Source organism: Falco biarmicus, chromosome 9 (genome assembly GCF_023638135.1).
Source record: "Falco biarmicus isolate bFalBia1 chromosome 9, bFalBia1.pri, whole genome shotgun sequence".
In the NCBI taxonomy this organism is placed as follows: Eukaryota; Metazoa; Chordata; class Aves; order Falconiformes; family Falconidae; genus Falco; species Falco biarmicus.
In genome coordinates, this window is record NC_079296.1 from 53,540,696 (window position 1) to 53,568,390 (window position 27,695).

Here is a 27,695-nt window from a genome sequence, read left to right on the forward strand (position 1 = left end):
ATAAAGCATCATGAATTTCATTGTAGCTGGAGATGAAAAATTTGAAGCTCAACTGAACGGCAAAATTATTGCAAGAACTTTTTGGAAAACTGAGAGGGAATGTGATCACAACAATTTTTGTGTATCCATACCCAGTGCTGCTGTGGGGTGGAATTGTACTATTCCATTGTCTGCTTTCATCCTTCTCTTGCTCTGACCTTTCCTACAGCACTATTGAAAGAAAAACCAAACATGTTTTAAGTGTTGTTTGGATTTCTTCCCAGAAAATGACTAAATCTTCTCAGCTGAGAACTCCATCACTAGACAGTTATTGATTTCTGAGCTCTGAGGCTGGAGTGTATTGGTTGGTATCGGAGTGACAGCCACCAGCCTCTCCCGAGCAGCATCCCATCAGCAGGAACAGTGACTGCTGGTTTCCATCTAAAAGAAAAAAAGCAGAAGATGCCAGTGCCACCACACTGGTATCAACGCAAACGCGATGAGCAAACCCCTGTTTTAAAATGATTGCCTGCTGCAAGAGCATCCCTCAGTTCTACCATCTGAGTAAGCCAGCTGGTGTCTGTTCTGGTATCGTGAGGCACAACCTGTGCTACTCTAGAATATATTTACAGTACAACTGTGTTTTCTACGCAGTCATCATGGCCAAATATGCCTGGTCTTGGTAGCAGAGGAAAAGCCACGTTCAGCATCTCCTCTGCTTGCTATGAGTGCCCCTTGCCCCAACGGGAACACCACTGGCCTTGCGTGGTGGCTGCAGGGGCAGCTCCCTGGAACTGCCTTTTCTCGAAGATTTTGAGATTCTGAAATTAGCCAGCATTGGTATTTTTTATTCTTTTTTATTATTATTTTTTATTCTTGGTAAGAAATTAATTCTTCCAATGGAACGTTTATCTTCTAAAACTTCTTAGGCCACACATGCCAAGGCAGGTGAAGGAGAGCTCACAGCTCACGGAACGTCTGACTTCTCGCTCATCCTGTTTCTCTCCATTTCCAAGCTGTAAAATGCTTGTGTGTGGGGGAGCTGAACAGAACAGCATAGGCCATTCTGGTAAAAATAAGTAGTTTTTAAATAAACTTTTGAAATTAGAGAAGTTTACCATTTTCTTTAAACCCGAATGCCAGTGACTGCAGTTACCAAAACAGCTGAGCACCACTGAAGCCTCTAAGATGTCCAAGGGTATCTTTTCTCCATACCCCAAAATATGACTTGCAAAACTTTAAAGGAATGTGTTTAGGTGCTAAAAAGCTGCTGTCATTCATGGCTTGAATAGTGCAAGTTGAGCGGTCAAGTACAGTTTGTTGAAGAGTGTGTGTGTGGAAAAAGCCTTCTGGCACTGTGAGAAGCAGAAAATACAGCTTTTGCAGTATTTCCAATTTAATAAAACTGGCTTTGAAGCTGCTTGAAAGTTTGTAATGTTTAGAACAAACCCTGGAGGTGGAGGTGGAGAGAAGAGCTGGCAAGGCAGGCTTTCATTTATTGCAGTTTCTGTAACAAGTATAAAGATATGTAGTCTTGAATACTTAAATATATTCCTAGATACTCATAATTTTTGATCCCAAATGTAAAAATCTAAGAGAAATACCTCTTTGAAGTCATTAAGTTAGCTACCGCTACGATGCTATGTACTCTCATGCTTTTGCCCAATTATCTGTACTTTAAAGAGCTTGTCTATATTTTTAAGCTGAGATCTATTTGTAGTTACAGAAATCACGCACCTGTATCTGTTATTTGCTGCGCTGCCTCTGATTTTCTAATTTCTTAAGTACATTTGTGATTTGTGTTCCAGTGAACCAGTAAAAAGACAGACCCACCACACTGCTACCAAGGGCATAGGGGCCATTTGTCAGTCAGTGTGGAAGCCTTGTAAATATTTGGGGAGCTTTTGTCTAAGGGAAGTGGTAGGTTATACTCGGTATTGTATGCTTTAAAATATATTTTCAGTGTTCTAATGTTGCCTATCCTAAGCAGAGAAGACACTTTTTGTAGCAGAGTGTAGCCAAGCGACTGTAACTGTTCATGAGGAAGTTTCCACCACTTCTACTGGAACAGTGTTACTTCCCCAGTGCGAAACAAGGGATGCAGGTGTCGGGTCCTGCCAGAAGCTGTCGGCGGTCCTGCAGCATCTCCAGCAAACTGGAAGCAAGGGTGAAATGGTTGCCAAAGAGCTGACATTTCTGAGAATGTATTTGATTTGTGATGGAAAGAGAAGGAAAGACAGATGACCAGTGGACTGTGAGACGGACAAAGAAAAGCCACTGTTGGAGCTCTGCTGGGCTAAACACGCAGACATCTACCCATTATTATTTTTGCTACAGCATTTCAGTCTTCCAATTTCTTACATTTATTTTCTGATGAAGGAAGTAAGCTCCATTAATGTGACTTAATTGCTTCAAATCCCATAGCAGCTTCAGTTTTCCACCCCCTCCCCTTTCTTACCAGCATAAATTCTATTCAGACCTTGTCTGGAAAACACTGAAAATGGGTTTAAAACCGCTTTATTCTTCAGCTCCCCAGCTCCTAGTCTCTGTGGAGTACTATTCTAGTTTTCTGAATAAAGCACTATATCAGAGAACATCATACCATGTTGTTTTTCTCTAGCCAACAACTGAAGATAAAATCAGCCTTGGGCTTCCTCGCTCCTGTTGGCGCCAGCTCATTGCTGTATCCTGAAACACACCAGCGGCATAAACCCGGGCTTAGAAGTATCCTGGACACGACTGCAAGGAAGCAGGGCTAGGAACACTGACATGCATTAGCAAGGCTAAATGTTTGTCATCCTGTATCAATAGTTGTATTTAGGACTCGAGTATAGCATGCTGGGGCAGGAAAGACTGCCTGAAGCTTCTTTCACAACTATACTTTGGCACATTGTACAATTTATTTAGATATTCCCTTTACCTACAGAAAATCTTGTTCCCCCAGATAACTTTATTAATAGCTACAATGTGCATTTTCTTTGGTTATTGTACAACTTGGCTTCACATTTCTTTCTTGTGACTAACTAATTTTGGAAACACGGTATACTAGTACTCTTTAACTTCTGCACTCATAGAAAAAGTGGTAGTTTTATCCGACATGCATAATAACGCCATTTTTTTTATTGCTTGGATATAAGCAGTCATTTAAATTAATACAGAATTTCTTGCAAATGGTTACTAGCAAGAAAACTGCTGACTTGCAGTCATTTGATCTACAAACATGTTCATTAAAACCAAACGCCTTCCTGGTACCATGCCCATTTGCACTGCCATATCTGCTGAAAAATTTTAGCAGTCTACGAAAGTGCTGTTTCCTAGTCAACACGATGCCAAAGGGATGTAATTAGGCTCTGATTAAGTTTTCCGCAGAGGACACAAATATTCACAGATGTTCTAATATTTTGTTTCGATGGTCTTTTCATACAATCCCTAATTGTCTGACGTCCTTGGGTGCACTTAAAATAACACGGTGTGCGCGGCCATGGGTCTGACAGTAACATATGGTGGGATCCCTCCTGGAGGGGAGATGTCATCTGCAGGGAGACTTTCCTTGCTTGGCGAAGGTGCCATCCTGGGGGCTGGAGACAAAAGATAGGAAGACGTGCCTTCAGACTCCCTGATTCTTGCCTTTCTTTCGGTAATCCCCTCGTCCCTGTCCTACTTTCCAGCCTGACAGTTTCTATTCTGGGTTTCACTGGCCTGATTCACCGGCCCCGCGGCCCGGGCTGCCGCGGCGGCTTCCCCGGAGAGGCAGGCGAGGCCTGGGCTCGGCCCTGCCGCCCCAGCGCCCGCACCTTGCCGGTGGGTTGAGCAGCCAGGGGCAGGGTCCCGGGGGGCCGGCTGGTCCCGACAGGCCTGGCAGATCGCTCCCGGCTGCGGCAGGCCGGTGATCCGGGGACGGGAGGCCGCCAGCCTCCGCTTGCTGCCCCGGGCAGGTGGGCGCCCGGCGCCCGGCCCTCACGCCCGGCCCCAGCGCTGCCTCGGCCGAGCGAGGGAAGCAGCAGGCGCTGCCGCCATGCACGGGTAGCAGCGCGGCTGGCTCGCGGGCTTTGGCGGGGTCGCCGCCACCGCCGGGGCAGGCAGCGCAGCCCAAGTCCCGTTTGAAACTCCGGTGTGAAGCGCCCGCCGGCCGACCGGCACGCTCCCGGCCCGAGGGGCCCCGCCGGCGGCAGGGCCCGGGGGACCGACCCCGCCGGAGCTGCGGTTGGGCGCGGGGGTCCCCTCCGGAGCCTGGCCCCGGCCCCGCTGCCGATGCGGGCGTTGTCCGCCAGGCGGCTCCGCGCCCGCCGCCGCGGCGCCCGGAGGAGGAGGCGGCGGCGGCGGCGGAGGGAAATTTCCTGCCTGGCTGCCGCCGCCTCTGCCCGCCGCCTCGGGCCGCAGCGCGCCTGGGCGTCCCGCGGCCGGCCGCGCCCGCCGCCGCTGCGCGGGGGCGCCGAGGGGCCCGCCGAGCCGGGGAGCGGAGCGGAGCCGCGGAGGTGAGCGGAGCCGGGTCCCGGCGCGGCGGAGGGCGGGAGGACGGGAGCCGCCGGCCGCGGGGCAGCGGGCAGGGGCGGCGGGCGGGGGCCGCCGCGGACGTCGGCAGGTGCCGGCGGCGGGGGACGGGGCGGGCAGGTGCGGGGGCAGCCCGGTGCCCGGCGGCGGGGGGCGGCCAGGCCGTCCCTGGGTGCGCGCCAGGAAGCGGCCGGGGCTTGCGTGCGCCTTGCCGCGGGGCTTCGGGCCGGCCCTGGCCGCCCGCGCTGCCGCCCGGCGCTGCGCTCGCCCTACGGGGTTTCGCTGAGGCGGGAGGCGACGCGGCTGTCCTTTCCTCCGTGGGGTGTCCGTCCTCGGGGGTTACCGCCGTGCTGGGGAGGCCGGAGGGATGGGCGCGCTCCCGAGGGAGCCGAGAGGCCGGTGCGCACCCCGGGGTTGAGGCGCGGGGGCCGGGGGCCGCCGTGCCGAGGGGCTGTGACGCCGGCCGGCGTGTCGGGGCGATGCGGGACGCAGAGGCGCTGGCGGGGGCTGGGGCCGGCCCCGCGCTGCCCCGCTGACAGGCACCCCGGGTAACTCGCCCCACGCCGGCCGGGGAGCGGCGTGTCTGGGCTGCCCGGCGCCCCCCCAGCCCCCAGGATGGGGCGGCAGGTGAGCCTGAGCGTTACGAAGCCATTTAACTGCCGCCCGCACAGCCGCGCCGCGGCCCTCCGGCTCCCCTGCCGTGAGCGGGGCTGTGGGCGCACGCAGCGCTCGGGTGCGGGACCCGCCGGCTGAGGGGCTGGCGGGGCCCGGGACGAACTGTTTTCCTCTCCCCTGGGCAAGGCCAGCGTTGTTAAACCCTGCGTGTGCCCACTGTGCTCGTTCATGGTTGGCGGTCACGCCGCTGGCAGCGCGGCGCCCCGCGGAGCCGCTGTGGGTGCTGCCGCCCGGGCAGCCCCGTCTCGGGGGGCCGCGCTCCCGGCTCCCCCGGCCCCCGCCGGGCGAAGCGCCTGGTAATTGGAGGTAGGTGTAAATCCTGCAGCTGGTGAAAAACTTTGTATTTGCTTGTACAGGCTGGTGGGGAGAAAGCAAATAAGGCTTTCACAGAAAAAAAAAAATCCAATTTATTACCTCCAAAAATAAAGGACTTGTGGTTTTTCCCCTCCCTGCTTATTGTTGAGTTTAAAATCCTGGGAAAAATAATGGCAAACCTCACAGAGATACTGTAAAAACACCTTTTAATTGTTTCCCATCATTAGAGGGTTTTTTTCACTTTAATCATGAGTTGTAGAGAGGGTTAATGGATATCTGCTGTGAGATAAAGCAGTGTTTTTTAATTAGGAAAGGGTGTCTCAATATTTTTTTTTTTTTTTTTTTTTACTTTTGTGTGAGGTTCCTCTCTCCTTCTGGCTTATTTCCATAGAGTGAGGTGCTTTGCTGTGTGTTCAGCTTCTAAATCGCCGCCTGTGTCTGATCTGTGTGGGGTAGAGCCCGCGGAGTTAAGACATGACATCGCTTATTGAGCTTTTTTCCTAAGATGTTGTAAGCTCTATGAGAAAATCTGGAAAGTAGGAATAAAGAGGCAGAGAATTGAAAATTATGTCTTATGCGCATGGTAATCTTGGTTTCTGTGCATGTTGTGCGTTAGGGCTTATTTAAAAAAACCACAAAAAAAGTTTGATGAAAATTAATGACATTCAGCTGGAAACTCAATGTCATTTAAAAGAGATTTCTACGTGGATATAATGTACTCTCCTTGTCCAGGAGGCTCAGGAAGTTCCCAGTTAGCTGTGCTGGGCAGCAGATGAAACCATTTAAGTCATGATGTGGGGAGATGCCGGTGGTCTGGTGGCACCCGCCCCACCTTGTTCTTGCTTGAGGTGGAAGTTGGGCCTTGAGGAGAAGAGTCCCTAAGGCAGGTGACGATCTGTAATTGCTGTTGATGGCACTGGGGGGGCTTGTGGGGCAGCCTGCTTCTGCCTTGTGCTTGGGGGGTAGCGCTTGAGGGAAGTGTGGGGGTAAGGGTGGAGGTGGGACAAGCAGAGACCATCTGGCTGAGGTCTCCAAGAGCAGCAGGACTGTGCTGGTGTGGATGCAGGCATCGTGGGGCTGGGGGGCCTCTCCATTCGAGGCAGTGAAGGCACTTAAGCTGAAAACGTTTTTCTCCAGTGACCACATCAGTTGTTTTAGAAATGTCGAGAAGAACGGAAAGAAAATTATGTGAGAAACAAGATGGTGTGGGTGTAGCGTTTGATTCTTTTAATTTGCTCAGTCTTTGCTCACAAATAGAATAATTACATAGGAGCTGTGTTACACCAGCCATCATTGCTGTGCTTTGCCTAACATACTCTGTATTCCTTAAATACGTTTAATATATTCTTCCAAGTAAAAGATAAAAACGGAACTTCTAGTTTAAAAGCTTCCTATGCCCCTAACACCTTTAATAAAAGCAGACATCTTATATACCTCAAATCAGTGTGATGATGCTGGTTGGACTACAGTAATTTAACCTCAGCCTGCGAGGTGCAGGTGCGAAGTTGGAAATTTTAGCCCATTTTGCTCCTAGTGCACTTTTGTATCTTGCTGTGCCTCCTCTTTTCCACTTCATATGTTTATCTGTCGTCTAGCTCAATCGAGGTTTTTTTATCTGTAGGAGTTAAGGGTTGACCTCTGTCAGGAGAGCTGTCTTGAATGCCTGTTTTCCTTGGTCTTATTTTTATAGAATCACAGAATCATTTAGGTTGGAAAAGACCTTTAAGATCAAGTCCAGCTGTTAACCCAGGACTGCCAAGTCCACCACTAAACCATGCCTCTAAGCACCACATCTACATGTTTTTTAAACACTTCCAGGGATGGTGATTCCACCATGTTTTTTTTCCCTCACCGTTCACTGCATTCCCAGCTCCCGGGCCATATGGCCCTGGGTGATGTCAGAATTGCACCATGTGGACTGAAATTATGGGAAGCTAGAAGATGGTGGTTCGAGGTCAGTGTAAGACCTTCCTCTTCTGCACAGGTTTTCAAGAAGCTGAAGTGGAGGACAGAGCTGTGGTGCACGTGTTGCACAGGTTAAGTAGGCTCATGCATATTCCCAGCTGGAAGGTGACAGCGGTGGCTTATGGGGATTTGAAGTTTGTGTTTTCTTGCTGGCTTTCAGGATGGAGTGCTTCATTGTGGCAAAAGTTGCACTTGTTAAAGTTGTTTGTTGATGGCAAGACACCTGCCTTGCACTGTGCCCAACATGTGCCTTTTCATTCTCCTGTCAGACAGCTTGCGCTGTAAGTTGGTTTTTTGGAGCTGTTCGTTTTTTGGGCCAAAGCTGCTGAGCTGTGTTATTAACTGAACTAGTTTTAGAGCATGTTATAGGAATACTTTGACCAGTGTACTTGGTGACCTTTTTCTCTTTTGTTTAAGAGGTTATATGAAGAAAAATGGGTGGACAGGGCCTGACAAACTGCAAAGTGAAAAACAGCTGTAGGGAGTCAGTGGCGCAATCCTGCCTTGTCGCAGATGCCCTCGGTGTTTTCTGAGAAGTCAGCTACACGTGTTATTGGTAAAGTGTTTATGTATAATTTTTTCATGTTTGATGATGTCATGTAAACCTGTTCAAGATTTCAGAGCAGATCAGTCCTACCGTAGTGAGGAACAAAAAAGAGCCGAGGCAAGTGCCCAGCGCTACATAGAATGAAAAACAGGAAGATAAAAAGGAATACTGAATGTCTGCACTACTGATGTGAGCAGAGTCCACCCTGCTTGCTGAAGGAGTGGGAGGTTCTGCAGGAGAAATTGTTCAATATATAGGGAATCTGAGGATTGCATTTATACCTCAATTGCATGATATTGTTGCTTTGCATATGTGATACTGTGTTTCAGTCTCTATTTCCAAAATACTCTTCAGCACAGATTTCTGACAGGGCTCAACACCAGGTGGAGGTCCTGTGTCTGAAGGTAGTATCGGAGCACTTGAAGGCCATAAGCAATGAATGAAGAGGCTTTAGTGGAAAAAACGTGCTTTTACATAGAAACATTAAGGTGAGTGACTCTATATCTGGAAGTACCCTGAAAATTTCTCAGCAAAAGCAGTTGGCAAGAAAACACATGTTTTTGCTGTTTCATTGGTGTCAGGGGGGTCAGTAGGGAGGGACTGGCTGAGCAGTGGTGGCAGAACTCTGTGTGGAGCAGAGATGGGGGCAAGTTGAGATCTTATTCCTGCCCAGAGGAGGAGGAAGGTGGCTGTGACCTGTGCTCCACCAGACAAACCCACAAGCCCGCAGTCAAACCTCTTGTCTTGGGAGAGTGATGATGGCGTTTTAATTGTTATGTAAAACACAGCCATCAGGGGCAAGGTGAAGAGATTGCTGGGTAGACAGGTTACATGTCAGTTTCCTGAAAGGTGTGAGGGGCTCTTAGGAGTTGTGTCAGGGTTAGCGAGAGTAGTGCATTCAAAGCAGATGGAGAGCTGCCTGAGAAATTGCTGCTTGTTTAAAATGGAAGGCCTGTTACTGTAACCACCACGTTTGAGTTTAGGGATAACCATCTGGTCTACCTGATCGTGGAATGTAAGCAGTGTGCTGTATTTCAAGGAAATACTTGTTGTTTTTTTTAAATTAACATATAAATAAGAACAGTGCAACGTGGTCTCAGTGAATAATGTACTCACACTGAAACTTGGTTACTTGCTCCACACCCAGTGCGTGCTGGGATGCTGCGGCTTTCCAGTGCCACAGCCCTGTGCCCTGGAAGCAGCAGCAAAGAAGCCAAGCCCGAGGGCTGCGGTTGTGATGCCTGTGGCGAGCATTCTTGATAGGCATTTCATTATTGATTTCTTGATACAGTAGTAGTGACAGCAGAATCCCTCTGTAACCTAAAATATAATTTGATGCCCTGTAATCGAAAGTATTGTAAATTGAATTGATACATTATTAAAGAGTTCTGAATTATCTTATTCTTCGTGGAGCAGCATTTATGGGTCCCGTATGTGATGCTCATTTTATGAGTTGAGAACTGTCTTAGGGAATGATTCAGGTGTCACTTTAACTGATTTGTGATGTGGTGCAGCAGAATTCAGGCTGAACGGAAAGTGGCTGTAGTCACCAGGCTGCTCTGTGGAGGCTTTCTGCAACCTTTTTAACTGTGATTGTATCTTTTTATTTATTTATTCCCCTCCCCCCCCTTGCCTGTGCCCTTCTGTAGAAGGTTCCATCCAGCTGTAGGCTTTGTCCTGTCTGATAACAATATGTATTGTGTAATTCCAAATGCTGTAAGGGTTAATATTTAAAACAAAAGGGAAAAAAAAAAAAAGGTGCCTGTATTTGTTCCAGAGGTTTTGCTGAAATGTAGATGTCTTTTAAATATATGTGTACAACAGGCCAGAAGACGTGTAAGCCAGAGAATGAATGAGCTACTGATAAGACAGAGATTAGGAGAAGCTCAGCACCAGCGATTTGTTGAAGTATTTGTACAGGATTTATTTTTGCATTGTTCACAACATGGAACATATTTTTAAGGCCTGTACACAGTGTTGCGCTTTTTAATTCAGTTGATTTACTGCAGGTATAATAATTCATAAATGGTATCCTATTGCCTGCCAGAATCCTCTTGTGTTGTCTGCAGATGATGCCTCTGGGAAGTGGGAGGATAGATGGGAGATTTTTTTGCTGATGGGAGAGGGTGATGCTGTTGAACTGTATCTTGATTGCAGTGTGCTCAGATTTTTCTTCCTAAGTAAGCCAGCCAGCTGATTATCTCCAGCGAAACAGCTCCCTGAACAAGTGTAGCATTAAAGGCTGCTGTTTGCTGTCCTCCTGGCCCTGGCAGTGAGCGAGGGGACAAGTGGCCTCGCTGACAGGCTGTCCTGGCCCTCTTCCCACTTGGTGCCGTGGCTGTCAGGCACGGGGGGAACTGCCTCTGCTGAGCCCCATCCGCTGCTGGCCATGTACATCCCCTGTCCAATAGCAGTGCCCTAAAACCACCCTTTTTACTTTGACTCCTGGCTAGTGACTCACTGTTGAAGTGGCAAAGTAAAAAGCTGGTCACAGAGATTGAGGTTTGCTCGTGCAGCAGTGATGTAACTGTGTTCAAAGGTGTTTCCTGGCTGAGGGAAGAAATAAAACCGGAAAAAAAAATTGTTGGGGTAGTTGGTTGCTTGCAGTGATGGCTTATTGTCACTGGAAAACGTGGCACAACTCAGTTGTGGGTTTTTCTGTCCCTTTTATCCCCACTGTAAAAAGTTCTCAGTCCTAGAAACTTAGGCTATCAGAGATACATTTTTTTTCTTCTAACGTGAAGTAATAATTTTTGGTAAAAGTGAGAGATCTGAGCAGGTAAAACTAAAAAACAAAACTGTAAATCAGGTAGAGGTAAGATGAGATACAGGCTAAAAACGTTATATGAGTGATGGAAGTGACAGGGTTTGGATTATTGCTGTTGAGAAGAGGCAGCTGTTCCCTGCGGGAGAGTCAGGGTGCCTCTGCAGCTGGAAGGAGCTATGCCAGTCGCCTTGCTGTCCTCTGAGGATAACACACAAACAAGGATACAGCAACGTCCAGAATCACCGGGAAGAATGCAGTCTCAAAAAGGCTTTAGGTTACTAGTACTACAAATTTTTAAGAAAAAGCAAATAAGCAAATAGCAGATTTACAAGGGAAGCAAGTCAAATGTGTGTTACACATCACTTCAAAAAGGTCAGGCAAAAATAATTAGATAAGCTGGAGGATAAACTTTTCTACCACAGCAAGGGAGTTTGGTGAACTAGGAGGTCTCCTCCCACTTCTAGGTTTTACTGCTCTGGAGGCACAATTCAGAATGAAATACACAGCTCCACATGGATGACAAGATACTGCTCTAAGACCAGTCGGTTTCAGATTTCCTGATGGTTGGGTGTTTCTTTGATTGTGGTTCTTGTCCTTTCTTCCTCTTCAGTAAAATGAATCTCTCTTTCATCTGAAATAACTTTTAAAGAAAGCTTAGCTGCAGTGGAGTGCTGCTGTGGCTCACGATGGTGCCCCTTGCAGGGGACTGAAGACTGGCAGAGTGACCTTGGTTATCAGCCAGCATAACCACACTGAGATGAACTGTGGGACCATGATGCTTCTAAACATCGCTTTCCTGTGGATGTGGTGTAATGTGGATTGTAAAGAGGACAGAATAGTTTGGTTGTTTATATCGAGCTAGTACTTCCCTGGCCACCCAAAGGGCATGGTTCCTCACGGTCTGCTGGTGCCCTGTCTATGCGTTCCCAAGGGTAGGACTGCACTCTGTGAGGTCCATGCTATCTCTTCTTTTATCATGGCATTTTCTCCCATAATTTGTTACCTCCCTTGGTTCTTTTGATGGATGTTTTTATCGCAAACAAAAGATAACTCTTTGGTGTGTGAGAGAAGGCCCGTGTAATCATGACTTGAAGCCAACGATGACAATTTGTGGTTAAAGACTCTCTTGTGTTCGGTATATTCGATGAGGGATCTGTAAATATTTCCTTACCAACAGTTCTAATTCTGTAGCTTCAGAGCAGTTTTCACTGCTACGTGGGATGCATTTCAGTGTGTTTCTTAGAGGGGGCAATTCACTTCGCGACCAACCTTTCTGTCTTCTAATTTATTTGTAGCATAATGTGGCAATTTGTAAACATATCTGTGTGTAAAATCTGCAGACAATGCACCAGAACTTACCAGGATACTTTCTTGTCTTGTTTGCCGGAGCAGTGCTAGGTCTGCGCTTGCTCCTAGTGTGCATCAGTTGCGACTTCCAGTGCTGCAAGACTCTGGGTTAGAAGAGTGTGAACCTTTCAAAACATATTTAAAATTATTTTTTTCCTAACAGGTTTTATTGCTAAGCATGCTGATTTCTTTACTTGTAGCTGTTTCTCAGCTTAATTCCAAACTAACTGCAAATCAAAAAATAAACAAGTAAACAAAACCAGTCTTGTCCAATACAAATATATTAACCTTTCCTTCACCTTACTTACTGTTTCTTTTAGTAAATTCCATGCTTATTTTCTTTTGCCCTTTAATCTTGTTACCTTTGTTTGTCCTTTGATGTTTATTTTTCTTTGTATTCCTAGGGTTAGTTTCTGCTGTGATACGCTGTATGTTGTTTGAGCTACAGTGCTGTGCTTTGTCAGAAGTAGTAGGCTACTCATTTCAACAAGCAATGAGTAACGTGTGTATCCCATGTTCTGTGGGTTTAGATGTCTCAGGTACTTTCTAGTTTTTTTAATTTCGGTTTGGGTTTCATGAGCATATTCAATCATACTGCACAATGAAACTTAAAGCATTTCATTAAGCAACAATGTTAATTTATCTGCTGCCTGTTTTCTACTAATCTGGTACAAATGGGCGGTTTGCAAATTGCTACTGAGAACAAGATTGTGGTGAAATAGCTTTCATATTGCAGAAGAAAAGCCTTTGTATAACCAAGTTAAAATGATATATGCTTTTCCTTTTAAATATAGGGATGAATTTAAACGGGTTCACATTATTATTTTGTTTGCAGTTGTCAAAAGCTCGTTCATTTGAAGTCAAACTACCTAGCTTGCTGCTTCAAATTGCTTTTAAATTACACATGTGCTGATCAGTCTTGAAAAGCCAAATTAAAAACTCAGCTGAGGGCACATTTTAAGGCCACAGATACAACACTTAATTCTAATCTGTTTTTCGCAGGCTCACCTCCCACCTCCAGCACCTTTCTGGTTCCTGGCAGAACTGGGGGGAGAGGAAGTTTCAGTGACTTAAATATTTCTAGGAAGGCGGGGAGGACAGGAAAAGGTGGAAACGTTTACATAATGACCTATTTGCATTCCTTAGTCTAAACTCTTAGAAACAAACTTAAGAACATGTGATGTTGAGATAATTGGTACTATCACAATTTGTGATTTATTTTATTTTTTTTCCCCCCGAGGGGACTTGCTCCCATTCCACTGTAAGTCATTCTCTGTTTCACCTGAGGACACCATGGCTTGATCTGGGTTACACAGTGATCTGCAGGAGACCTCTTGGCAGTCAGGTTCTTCACTTTTTTTTAAAAAAAAATTAAATATTTTTGACTAGTAAGCTGCAGAAGTTATTTAGAGGTTATGTGTACATGTAATTTGCTTGAGTTGTAATTTGTACTGAAAAAGTTTGAGAATTCCTGTACTACGTCAAACGGTTTACCCTTGAAATGACCTCATTCACCAGGATCTTCAGAGGAAGGAACTTGAATAATTTTCTTGAAAAATCACTGAACCCTCAAAACTCTCTGTAAACAGTGCTTTACAGTTTCTAAAGGCCCTTGGTTAGTTTATTCTCTAAAATGCAAGCTTAATGCCTTGCAAAAAAGATTACTTGTTTTGCCTAGTGTAGCTCTGTGTGCAGTTAACATCTTCAGGTTCAGTTCTGCCAGTCTGCTGCTGCCCCACTAGCAGGTCTGCGTGCTGCTTTTTCCTCTAGTAATGTATTTAAATGTAATACATTGTGCACAATTAACCTGTTAAAATGTATTTTAGAATATTATTTTTTTTCTGGTACTCAGTCCTTTCTCATCTACCAGGCTCTTTCACATCAATTTTAGCAGCTGTAATGTCTACGCTCCTGATGTTGGTTTTGCTTTAAAAAAGTGTCAAGAAAAGATCCTGCAGTGACTAAGCCTCCATGACATCTTCTGCATCTTGGAGAGAAAACCGGTGTGGAAGTACGGCTGGCAGAGCTGGAAGCAGCTTGCACTGTACTGTTCCCGGATAACATACCGACTTCTTTGGGGCATTGTGCTTTCTAACTGATATTTGACTGCATCTGATATTTTCATAGCTGTCGGACTGTGGGAAATAGAGGTACCTTCTGCTCCTCTTTGGGGATTGTATAAAAGAGGACTGAAACACAGGGACCGTCAGAAGGAAGAGAGCACAGAGCCTGGGAATCGCTGCTGGTTTATCTCCAGCCTGCCCCTGTAATCCCTGCAGCACTAATATTGTAAGTAATTAATACTGTGCAGGATGCTTTGGTGCTGAAGACTTTCTTTAAGGACAGTTTTGTGCTGTGTACTTCTATTGAAATTGCATCTAAAGATGGACAGGCCATCCCAGAGCGTTTGTCCCCAGGGCACCTTGTTCCAAGAGCTGGGCTGCGGCCGCCTGCCCCGCGGGACGTGGACGCTGCCATCGCTGGGAGCTGTAATCGGAACCAGCTCGGAGCGTGGGAAAGGAAGGAACTATCCTGCCGGACGGCAGTTTGCAGAAATATGCCCAGCTGTCAAGGGGCCGGGGAGGGGGGAGCGCTGTTTTGTCCATTTTCCACCTAGAAATGCGATCACAGCTGTGTACACCGGTTTTAAGAGGTGTTACATGCCTTTTTTTTTTTTTTTCCTTCATACCTGAACTTATATATATTTCAGACTCTTAAATTTAATGACTTTTACTAAACGTAGTCTCCTTCAGAACATCTGGGCTCTCCTGTTCTCATACAACTGAGACTGTGCTGTTGTCCTGTGCTGTTACGCAGCCCCATCTCTATCCAACAGTGCTTTGAGCAGCTTTTACCGTCTTAAATGATGATGTCATTATGCAAAGACACGTTGAAAAGTTGGTGGATTTCTGGTCATTTAACAATATTGTTCAATGTGTGGTAAAGTTTTTCACGATGCTGATGTGTGGCTGTCCTGCAGGAGCTCTGCCAGTGCTCCGTCCCGCTGCTCCCAACCCTTGTTGCATCCAAGTGATTAATATCCTCTTCACTGATTGAATGCGCTGGGTTTGATTTTTTTTATTAAGCTGCTTGCAAAATGTGTTTCTGAAACTGTTGGTGACTCAGATGCATGACAGTTACTTCCCCAAAGCACATGCCCTTTGCCTGGAAGTGAGTAGCAGTGTTCTTGCCCGCATTTCTGGGCTTTCACCTGCAGCACCAAGCCCTGTAATAACCGTTGCATGACTGATAATGGAAACGTTGTCTTTGTAGCAAACAGAAAGTGAGGGCCTGACGTGGTTGAAGTGGTTTTCAAATCTCTGGGCTGTGTTACAGAAAATTGCATATCCTCATGTATTGCTTTCTGGAAGTGTGTTTTGTTATGGCCAAGAAAGAGAGGCTGAATCTTCAAGGCCAGTGGGGCAGCAGATCAGTGGGATGTGTTAATAGATATCTGTTAGTAAAATTTGTAGTAGGATCACTTTGAAGACATTTATTTTACAAAAGTACATTTATGGAAAATGTTTATATTGTATTTACTTTATTAAAGAGAACAACCAACCAACCAACCCAAACCTAAAAGGCTTGTCCTGCAAAGGATGGTGTGCTCTTTTGATGGTACTTTAAAATGCTTAGGTTCATATGCTCCCTTATTAATCAGATGGACAAATTGAAGTTTGGTGGAGAATAGGTGCTGTATCACAGTCCTTTGCACGTGAGGCATCAGAGTTAAAATTGGAGCTGGCATATGCTGCCTTCCTCCCTAGCTGGATTATTCTCATAACAAGGAGAATGAGATACGCTCTGCAGCCCCTCAGGGAAATAGTCCTCTTACAAGTGTGTAGGTGTGAACTTGTGTTGTTTTTCTGTGTTTTGGACATATTTATGTATGTAAGAAATGCGTGTTCACACTGACTGTATCTTAACGCTACTGCTTTTGCCATAAGAAGAATGGAAACTTGATGGTCAGGTAAATTTTCAAATTCTTGGATGTGTTTATGAGGCATGATACTCTTTAATAGACTTACAAGCCTCAAATGTCCTGTTTAATAGTGTGCTTTTCCCAGGTTAATTTAATGTAGTCATGTGTTTTCAGAGGCAAATTATTTGTGAACATCATGTAATTAAAGCTTCTAGGAACCTAGATGCATTGGTATTTTAATATTGCTGGAAATTTGAAATTGTGTATTTCCCAGTTTATAAGCTTGGGGATGTGCGCTCCCCAGCACTGTACCCCTAAACCAGCAGCCTGGTTTACCTAACGACTCTGTCTTCAGTCATTAGAGAGAATCTTCTGCAGGGATAATTCAGATAACCTGTGGACTTCTGCCCTGTGCTGAGAGCTCTTCTGGTCTCAAGACACTTGTCCCTTCGTTGAGGGAAGGGAGCATGGGGAGATCAACTGGTCAGGTCCTAGTGCTGGGTAATGGACCTTTCCTGTGTCTGCTTGTGTCTATCCGTATACAGAGATTGATTCATACTGCTAAAAGACACTTACCAGAGCCAACAGAACAAGACAAAATAGACTGAAGTATTTTTGATGCATTATTTCTAGTATATGAATAACTATGATCAGGTGATAAAACATTGGTAGACAAAGGACGTGGGCAGTTTGAATGGGAATAAAGCACGGTGTGATTTTTAGGTTTGATTTTTAGGTTTGATTTGAAGTGAAACTCCAGCCTTTTGATGTTTACTTCCCAGGGGTGGAAGTGGCTCGTGTCAGGAAACGGAGCTCTTTGGGGAGGGGCAAGGCGAAGAGAACTGGTAAGTGTGAATTCAAGTGAGAGCTTGAATGGTGGTAGTGGTGAGTAGTGGTGATGCCCGGGTCGGGCGAGGTTATGAAAACCCAGAAAAGGGCAGGGTTTGAAAGGCTGAAGTGGGCTTGCAGGTTCTGGCTCTGGTCATTGCCTTCTCAGTGTAGCCAGGTACAGGGCAGAAGTTGCAGCTGGTGTGAGTGGTGTGCTTCCCTGTTTCTGCTTTGAATGAGAACCTGAATCCAAAGAATATCTTGCAAATATATCTTTATGTGCATTGAAGTCTTTGTTGTAAAAATGATTTTTATAGCAAGATCTCCTCTTATTTTTCAATAAATTGAATCCAGCTGTGCTGTAGCTTTCACTTAGGTAAGCACATTTCCTGATTCCCTTTAATTTTATAGAATCACGGAGTTGTTTAGGTTGAAAAAGACCTTTAAGATCATAGAGTACGACTGCTGCATGAGATTGCACCCATCCATTTCGAGGCATTCCATGGCTTTGATGGTAGTTATTGAGAGTTGCTTCAGGATGCAAGAATGAAATGAAAAAGCTGAAATTTTAAAGAAAATACTGTATTTCTTTTGATAAATTTTCACAGGAGGTGATACGGGCACATCTGTTGATGTCTAGTGGGCTGCTGCTCAATCCTGACTTGAGGAACCACAAATACCCATTGTGTTGGGCAACATGACTGGCTCCAGAGCTCACTCGTCCTCCAGCGCGAACACTGCAGCTATTCATGCCGTCTGCTTCAAGGGGCTGACAGCAATCTTTATCTCTGCATGGAAACTAGAATTTTCTTCAGGGACAAAAGCAACAAAGCTTGAGGGGGGGAAAATGACAGTGTTCAGCACCAATTTATTTCACCCCGTCAAGGGCAAGGCAGGAGTGTAGGGAAGTGCCCCCTTCCCCAAGCCAAAGGTGATACGAACTTTTTATTTTCTGGGGCTTGTGGTTGGGTTTTATATACGTCCATCTTTCTCACAAATGAGGTATTTCTATTTTTTTAAATCTCATTCCGTCAGAAGGGCATAATGCTTTTCTTAAAGATTCCTCATCGTATCAGGTTTTTTATTATTATTCCATTTTTTTTAAGACTATAGTATTCATTGTGTATCAATCAATTGTATCTATGAAATATAAATGCAGTTTCAAATTATTGTTGTGATCTCAGTTAGAAGGAAAGAGGAGCTTTTTTGGCTTTGTTTCAGCATCCAAAAATCAATAGTTAGAGCGATAAGGCCTATGAATGTCAGAAGTACTGCATTGCTGGGAGTTGGTGGCACGTCAGAATCTGCCGCTTAGGGGTTTGCAGCAGTTAAGCCGTAGCTAATACATTTTCAAAAGTACGAAAGAGATTCTGTTAATTTTCAGGGCCAAAAAGAAACAAAACTCAGAAACCGCAGAGGCATTTGTGTAATTTCTAACTCTGTGTTTAAGAACTCCCATGGGAACCTCTTCAAACCAACAGGTGTCTTCTAGCTTTTTAGGTCTTTGTTGTTTCTAGGTTTTTAGGTTTCCTTGGAAACATATAAACAATTGCATCACATGGCTGCACTTTGATCAGAATCTTTAAATACTGAGACTCGTTTAATTGCAACACAGGCTGTTTGGTAATATGAGTTTGTGAAATAGTGTGTCGTTACGATAGCTTTGTACCTAAGTTGTGGTATATATACAAATTCAAGCTGTACCAGGATAGTAAGTATGGCAATTGGTAATTGTTGTAGTAAAATTAATTTTGGGTTTGCTGGGACAGCAGTGTCGGGGTGTTTCTTTGGTTTGTTGTTGTTGTTTGGTTTGGGTGTCATCATCCCCCTCCCTCCTCAAGTTTATTTTAATTATGACCAAAGTTAAATAATTGAGCAAGGATGGTATTTATGGCAGCAGTTCCCTGGTGTTGCTGGGCCTTAAAATAGGCGGTTTCCCTGTACCAAATCCCTATAGCCCATGTTGCTTCTGGATTGTTTGAAGCTGTTAATTTTCTTTTTATTTTTTCCCAAGGCATGCAAGCAGGTATTGGATACATTTACACCGTTGTGTCTTTTGTAGGAAGAATGGGCAAAGAAGCCATTGCCTGTTTATAAAGTTTCTGGAATGCTAGAATCATTTGGGCGCTTTGTTTCCAAGCAAACAAAGTCAGGACAGTGGGGAAAGGATATTGTGATTGGGCCTCTGGGACTCTACTACTGCATTTTATTTTGAAATAGCCTTTAATATTTCTGATCTGATATCCTGAGCAATATAAGAAAATTCCAAGTGGACGGCTAGCTTTCCTTATTTTGAAAATGTCTCTGCTTCCCCCCATTATTATTACTATTTTTTTTCCCAAACTTAAGATGCAGGTTATTTTCTTAATGCCAGAACAGCTTATCTTCTGCTGGTGCACCAGTGTATCTGAAAAGATCAGCAAAAATTAACTCTCGGCACAAATCATACCAGCTAACGTAGTTCAGTGTCCTGCCTGAAGGTAAAGCAGAAAATAAAACAGTGAAATAAATTATGGAAATACACAACGCTCCCTCTTGCAATGTTATTTATGAGGGTTAGATGATGGATGTTGTTTGAGACTGTCTTAAGTGTGTGTCCATGAGCTTTTGGCCAGATAGGATCAAGTCTTTAAAAATTCAGATCTTCCACGTGTGTCTGAATGAACGAGGAACCTTTGTAGTGTTGGATCCTAGAGGGGACTAAAATTATGACATGGCCTTGTGGTCTGGAGATCTGAATCCAAACTGCTTCTCCTTCCACCCTTGAATAATATGAACAGGCATTATTCTGTAGGTGTCTGTTAAAACTTTATTATAAAATATTGGTTCATGTTAACTGAATGCCCTGGGGCAGGCAGGGATCCCTCACTTCCAGCCTGAAGGAAAGCACCTGAATGGCACTTCAGCACAACAGTCCAGTTTGATGCTGTCTGGGTTGAATTTAGCAGATTTGGAGCATTTTCTGGGGTTATTTTTACAAGGGAAGGAACAACTTTCTTGCTGGCAATGCTTAGCAGTTGTTACTGTGTGTGGGCTGGCTGTGTCTGGATGATATTATGCTTCATTTTGGTTCATCTCTTGGGGGATACCTTCTCTCCATTTATGTCTTCCACAACATGTTTACTGTTAGGATTTAAAAAAAAAAATCTGCCAGTTTTCATTTTCCTTTTGCAATGTTTTTTCATAACAAATGAAACAAATTTATGGCATATTCCTGCTGAGTTAACCCCAGTTGCTGGTAGCCCATGAGGACCAGGCAGGAGCCAACTTAGTCTGTGCAGATGCTATTTCAGCGACAGTTCTGCTCCCCTTGAAATGAAAAGTGTACTGATAATGTGAAATAATGCATGGTATTGTGAACATACAGAGTGTATTATTGCACGGTATTAAGGCAGTAACACAGATAGCTGGGCTAATGTTGTGGCATTCTGTGCTGTTTCCTTTTGAGGCTTAGGCTATGTCATTTTGAGAGTGCCTCTGATGCCAGCCTGGTGGGGGATGGTTTGTGCAGGAGCTTTCTTAAATTTTTGATGGAGGCATAAAGTCATCATCCCAGGTAACAAAAAGATATTTCTGCTTTTCATGCCTGTTAGAGCGACGAGGATAGTTGTCAGATAGGAAATGACCATTAAAATCAGAGGTAAGTGTTGCTGTAAAAATTCTTTTTCATGATCATGTATAGAATTTTCCATGTGTCTGAAGAAGTTTTATTGGCAAATGTAGGTTTTGGAGGAAAGTTGCTACTCCTTAAGAGTAGATGCAGGAGGAATGAAGAGAGAAAAATCCTTCCTTAAAAGCACAGATGTATTTGCTGCTATCAGTAAAAGTAATTCAGATGTTTTGCATATTGTCTCAAAAAGTTCAAAAAAGAATTTGTAATAGAGGGGATTATGACAACTTGGTAATAATCCTCGCCTTCCAGCATTCATGCTGTAGAACCGTTTAGGTTGGGAAAGACCCTCACATCATTTCTGAAGACTCTGGGCTGGGCTGTGGAAGAGCCACTCTTTGGGTTCCCTGCCAGCTGTGGTTTAGCTGGTGAGCAGCTGTTGAACTGGGTGTAGCTTGGAGGTCACAGCTTCCTGGGGGCCCTGCATTTTAGGTTGAAGGATGAGAACAGAGAGATTTAAAACTAGATGCCTTCAGTTTCTGTCCCCCTGAAACAGATCTCCCTGGGAGCTGTGGATGCAGTAGGAGCACTTTACACCTCCCAGGGAGATGTAGCAGAGGAATATGCATGACCTGAGAGATTGCATGTTGGTTTTCTGCCACATCCCTGGAGTATGGACAGTCATTCTTGGTGTGGCCTTAGTCTCTTGAGCGATTTATCTAATTATTGCTGGTTTGTGGACCTGCCTGCCAGGTCTCGTCACCACCTCTGTCCCTCCTGTTGCTTTAGCCTTGGGACAAGTGGGAGAGAAGAGCTTGTGGGTAGCAGAGGCCTTTCTGAGCTGGTTGACTTCTAGCTCTGTGCTGTTTATAGTGGAATTCACCAGTGTAGGCCCGTCCAGCCATCGGTGTAGGAGGGAAAGGTTCATCTGAAAGACTGTCTCTGTTATTTGAGCCTTTTGAAGGCAACCAAGACACGGCGGGTGTTTTTTTCATGGAAAATCTGACAGACTGTGCCAAAAGCTGGGCATAACTCTCCACTGTTTGAGTGCAAGAGGCTGGGGCAGCAGAAGAGCCAACAGACAGTCAAGTTTGCCTCTTGACTTTAAAACCCTGTCGTAGTGGACTTCACTCTGGAAAAAAAACCTGTGTGTAATCTATGCACTGAAAGTTACGGGAGTCTGGGGGTGGCAGGAATCACTGGTCATCATCCTCAGCCCTGAGCAGCTCCTGGAGATCTCAGAAAACGTGTCGGTGTTCATTATGTGTTTCAGCTTGGAGTTGTGAGAGTTCATATGAAATGCCTTATTTTTGAAAGGAGATTTATCTGTTTTCATTTCACCCTGCCACCAGTAGGTTTTGTTTTGCATCTGGATTTCTGGTTGTTTATCCAGCCTTCAGACATGAACATCTGATATGCTCCTGGAGCCAGTAGTAGTAGTGACTTGAGAAAGAATAAAGTTCACAATCTCTTCAGCTAATCATATGGAAGAATAGCTGAAATAAGCAAAAACTGATGCGAGTTTGAGTTTTCATCTTCCATGTTAGGCAAATGGTTCTGAGTTTCCACAGGAAGGTCTTAGGATAAGTGTCCAAGCAAAGAGGTCAAGTTCCTGTACAACATATCCAGTATGTTCAAATGAAGGAGACTTTGTATAAATGCAAACATTAAATGCTCCCTGAGGGCTATAGCTTTTATTTATCTCCTTAGTGTTACAGAAAACAAATTTGGAACCAATTTCTGCTCTTTAAAGCACCCCTGCGAGTCTCTGGAAGATGCCATCCTCCTTCCTGTGCATTTGCAGGTCTCTGAGGAAGAGCCCTCTCCAGTCGGCTCAGTATGTAAAGCTGGAAGTTTCTTTTGCAGCTAAGGCAGAGAAACTCCTTATTTGCATCACATTTGTTCTTAAACAGAAAGGACAAAAAGGCTATAGGTTAATTTGGCATCAGAGCACGTTTATAATGAAAATCGGGAATTGTAAGGGGGGAAAGTCATGTCTCCCGTACGGCAGCGTTAGATGACAAAATAGTTACTTGAATCTTACTGATGGATCGGGGAGTGGTTATGGCTAAGGCAAGGCTGTGCTAGAATGGAGGCAATACTTAAATATTTCCTGTTATTGAGGTATCTTATTGTGAGAATCCCATTGTGGTAAAACTTAATGCCTCAGAAACAGGAGATTGTATGTACTTACCTGGAAGTTACCTTTCTTTCAAGCTGATAAAATTCTGAGAGAGTAAATACAGAAATGGCCATCCACTGACTTGTGTCATCTCATTCGGAACAGGTTTTTTAGGCACTCTAGTTGATGGAAAAAAAATATCCTTTAAATAATATTTAATGCAGCGTATCATTTTTTGTGAAGTAGAGTTGCATTACATGGGCTGTGGAATTGGAGAAATAACTTGTTAACTCTTTTCCCAGTGATCTGATCCTGCTCCCAGGCCACAGGCAAGCATCCAGTGCAGCAGATTTGACCTGGCAGCACCAGTCTCTGGGATGGGAAGGGGGTTACTGCCTCTGCTTGCAGTGCGCTGGAAAAAACGATTCTGAAGTCTGTGCAAATGTCTTGCTCTTTACTTGAGTGCTAGGCAGAGGTGACTGCAAGACCTGCCAGCAGAGCCTGTGTTTCCCTGGCTCCCCAGAGGAGCTGCTTCGCTCATCCCAGTTGGTCTTTCTGGTCTGTTTATCTTCACTTTTGCCCACAGGGAGCCATTATGTGGAGGAAATTTTTGGACAGGAAAAGTTACCAACTAAACAGAGAAGACAAAGGCTGAAATAAATGAACTAACAGTGTTCTCATTTTGTCGATTTGAATGAAGGCTGTTGTGGTTATGTGAATGTCTTCTTCCAGCAAAAAATTGTTAATAGGTTTCTGCCCGTCCTCCGTTACTTATTCATGCCCCTGAGCCGCCACTTACTGAAGATGTATAATGTTGTTACTTGCAGGCTGGAAATCAGACCAGGGAACTGTTTCCTTTTGGAGGGCTCTTGCTTTTGTATTTTAAAAAATTATTTATTTCTTTTAACCTGGATAGTTTCTCAGGCTGGCTTACAGCAAACAGTTGTGCCAGTGGGAGCATGGTGTGGAGCGGCTGAGGTGATCCTCAGCTATGGAGCGAGGGGAGAAAAGAAGGAAGGAGTGAGTAGCCTCTGATCTTAGATATTGTTTTTATTGCTGTTTGTATTCATGCACATGCTGCTCTCCTGTTTTTCTGATGCTGTGAGCTGTGCTTCCTTTCAGCGCAATGTTGAAAAGAAGATCCCTTATGGCTATACAGTGTTTTAGATGGCTACATCACAACTGATGGTCATAGAATCATTTAGGTTGGAAAAGACCTTTAAGATCATTGAGTCTGCCTGTTAACTCAGCACTGCCAAGCCCACCACTGACCCGTGTCCCTGACTCAGCTTACATGTCTTTTTAAATACCCCCCGGGATGGTCACTCTACCACTTCCCTCGGGAGCCTGTTCCAAAGCTTGACAACCCTTTTGGTAAAGAAATTTTTCTGAAGGCAAAAGGAAAGAAATTAAACAGGAAGAAAAATAACCTAGTTATTATGAACTCAATATGAAACTGCTCTGAGGAGCACTGTGTTTCTGTGAAAGCGTAGATGGCTGCGAAGGAGCTGCCCTTTCCTCGGGAAGTAGCAGGAGGTGCCATAGCCGGTGCCATAGCCCTTAGGGCAGAGGGAATTGGCATTGCCCAGTAACCCAGGATTCTGACTTCAGTTTGCTGCTTCCCCTGGGTATCCCGTGGCACAGGAGTGTGCTCTCGAACAGGAGCTTGTCATGTTTGTGCTTCATGTGACACTTCTGACTGTCCTAGAAGGAAACTGCCTTGGTCTCAGTAATCCTTTCAGATGAGCGTGTTATCAAACCCTAACGTTATTTCCGGATGTTGCAAAATAAAGTTGCTTTCAAGACACATATTGCCACATATTGATGCAGACATTAGTCATCAAGTTTTTCTCCTGTTAATTTGTGAAATAACTAAAACTCTTCAATAACAAATATATCTTGGCTATTTAAAAAAGAAAAGTCTCCTATGTCCTCTGTGTGTATCTCCTATTACCTTCAGAATTACAATTTCTCCTCCGACACAGAAGGTGAATCCAGAGCTTCTAAAGGAGAACCCTAAAATGTTTGCTGCAAACATACATCCCTTGTTAACTAGTATTTACATAAAACATGCTGACACCACTTGGGGGAGATTGAGTAGGATGCTTTCTCAGCTGTTGAAATTTGCACATGAGATGGAAGATGTTTTGATTAAAAAAAGGTTAGCTGAATATTTTTTCCATTTATTCCCATGTGTCAAAATCAAAGCAGCGTTTCTCCAGGCGTTTTGCCCATTTTCTTTTTTTGTTCCTCTTGTTCAGTTGTTTGGATTTTTTCCCTCTAGGTTAGGATTTGTTTTGTTGGGGGGTTTTTCTCATGGAGGAATTGAATTGCTTAATGAGATAAATACATGTAAAAAAGCCTTTTCAACAGAATATTACTCAGTTTAGATTGCTGATAATTTTAAGTAGTATTTGTAAATTCATTCTTTTATTTATTGGTATAGGCAATGGTGAACTAGGGACAGCCAGTGGGAGACCTGTGAGACTTCATCAGTAATGTCCTCCTGCTGTAAGAGCAGTAATGAAAAAATTACAGTAATATTATCTATTTTACTTCCACACATTTTTCTACCTTTACAAGTTTTCTTGTAAGAAGTCATTTTTGTGATAGCATTTTAGTATGTGGTTGCTTAGTTTATTTTTGAGCTGTATTTCAAAAGCCTCCTGTCAAGGAGGAGAACTCCAACTTTCTTAATCAGTGTTGAAATGACTTCTTAAAAGCATATAACAGAATCTTATCTTTTTTCCCTGCAGTGAGAAAAAGCATTCCCATTCTCATTTCTTTGTTTTTATTTGCTTCGTATGGATGCTGGTGCTTCTGGCCACTCTGAAACTAGAGCAAAATCTTTTTTTAGGAACTAGAGCAGAATTTTCATAATAAACCTGATCCCGTGCAGATTCAGAGCCTCCTTTGGGGGGAAATGGGGGAAGGAAGCTGGAATTAGGGAGGGTTATAAGCAATGTAACTTCAAGGATCCATATTCTAAAAAGTCTCCACGGATTTGCTACTTCTGCCTGGATTAGAAGACCCCTTAATTTGCTTTTAATTAAAATGATTTTCATTTATTCTGTGCCTTCTTTCAGAGGTCCCAAGGCACCTTAAAAACTTGTGATTATATATGTGAAATGCAAAATGCATATTCATGTGATGCTGAGGTTTCACATTGAAGTTAAAGCTGAAAACCAGTTTTACCCTCCTTTTTTCTATTAGTATTTTTAAAACCTCAGTTCCCCATTACAATGCAACTTTTAAAGTACTGTAGTTGTACATGTGTGATCTCAGTGAGATTGCAGTCCAAAGTGTAAAAATTGACCTTCCATAAATATCTTAATAATGGATTTAAATAGCCAAGGCTTTGTTTTTTGAAACCTCATTAAGCTGGAGTAAAAACATCATGTAAATACCTTTATTGTTTCAAAAAAGGAAATGTACCTATTACAGAAAATTCTGAAACAAAATGCTATGAAAATGACAAAATGGAAACTGTTACATAGCTCATAAGTAGTTAGGTTATGCTAATTTTCTTTTAAACACCTGTCCTTAATACAATATAAATACTCAGAAATTAAGAAAAAGATTTCCTAGGGACGTTTTTACTGTACTACATTTTACTTGTGTACTCCGCAATAGCTACTAAAGAATAGAAGAATAGGGTGGTCAGTTGGGAAATACCCATATTTTAAATTACTTTGGTGGTTTGTTTTTTTTTCTTTCTGGTTATTTGCTGTGGAATTAAACCTGATGATCAGCATGTAAACCTGAAAGAAGTCCAAGGAGTAGTATGGGTAATGCAGTCTCAGAGATGAATTTGATGCCCCGGCTAAGGTGATGGTGATGGAGCCAGTGCTGGGGAAGAGGAGCAGCGGAGAGGGGGAGGCTGGCAGGAGCAAAGACGCACAAATGCTGAATTTTTCCAAAGCCTGGAAAAGTTCTTTTAGTTTTGGAAGAAGTGCAAGCGGTAGTGGCAGAGATGCTAAAATTTCTTTTCATGCTCATTGGTTTAGACAGCTCTGAACTAATGCTGGGACATTTTGTAAGGACCCACAATCTGCTGGAGGCAGAAGTTCTCTGAGTGCTTTTGCACAGTGTAGGCAGTTGTACAAATTCAGTAACTGTACCATGAGTTTTTAATGCACGATAATTAAAATAGAAAACCAGAACAGAATCCTTAAAAACAACTTAGACATATTTATTTTATAATAAAATCATGTCTTGAAAAAAAATGGGTCTTCTACCGTAGAAAACCTGAAACTTTTGCTTGTTTATAGAGAGCCAGAAATCTCACTGTTCAAGTCAGGGTAAGCAAAATGCCATTTTTGACATTACACTGTTTTTTGAGGATATTACACCAGAATTGCAAGCAGCATATTTTCTTATAATACCATTTTTGTTTTCTAAATGAATGCGGCAGTGTTCATTTCTATGGAGGAGTTATTCATGAGGAGTTCACAGAGCTTGCTCAGGATCTGGGAGGAGGGTAGATAGCTGTACTCAGCAGTTTGACAGAGGATGGGATTTTTTTAAGGGTTTTGAGGGTTAACTTTTGAAAGGTTGAGGTCTTTGCGTGGATATCTAATGTACAATTAAAAAAAAAAAAAGATGTAATTGTCTACAGCAGCTACAATTCTGTAGCCGGTTGACAGACATCTGCCAAAGCTGTCCATGTAGGGTAGAGATGGTGCTGGTGGAGGCTGCAGCTGAGTAGCAAGAACAGTGATCCCGCTGCATGGATGGCTTTGATTTGCAGGATTTCCCTCTGTAACACTGGAATGATTCCATTTGAGGTTTACAAATTTCTTTTGTTAGTTTTTCTTCCACCAGAATTTCCCAGACCTGTTCCCATTCTCATGCTCTGCAGTCAAACCTGTAAAGTCTCAGTCTTATTTTCTGGTACAACCGGTCAGTAAAGGTGGGTGAAGACATGAAGGCTGGCATTTGCTGACGCGTTAGTGAAACACGTTGTAAGGTAAAGTGTCTCGTAAGGGCAGGTATAAGCCTTCTTCTGCCTGCTGTGTCCTCTTCTGTCCTCTGTGGTTTATGGTGGTAGCAGATTTCTGGTGGTTGAGTCTTTAGACCTGAAGTGGCTTGCTTCCAATGAGAAGTTGCTTGCAAACTTTGACCTGA

At 44.1% G+C, this 27,695-nt stretch overlaps 1 protein-coding gene across 1 annotated transcript in view; it reads left to right on the forward strand.

The window, feature by feature from the left end:
• The first annotated feature begins 4,215 nt into the window (after positions 1-4,215).
• Positions 4,216-27,695, forward strand: part of PTPRE (protein tyrosine phosphatase receptor type E) — a 109,138-nt gene continuing 85,658 nt past the window's right edge. Inside the window, exon 1 of the mRNA XM_056351227.1 lies at positions 4,216-4,454. Coding sequence (XP_056207202.1) covers positions 4,231-4,454 — 224 coding nt within the window. The 5' untranslated portion in view covers positions 4,216-4,230. The remainder of the gene's footprint in view (positions 4,455-27,695) is intronic.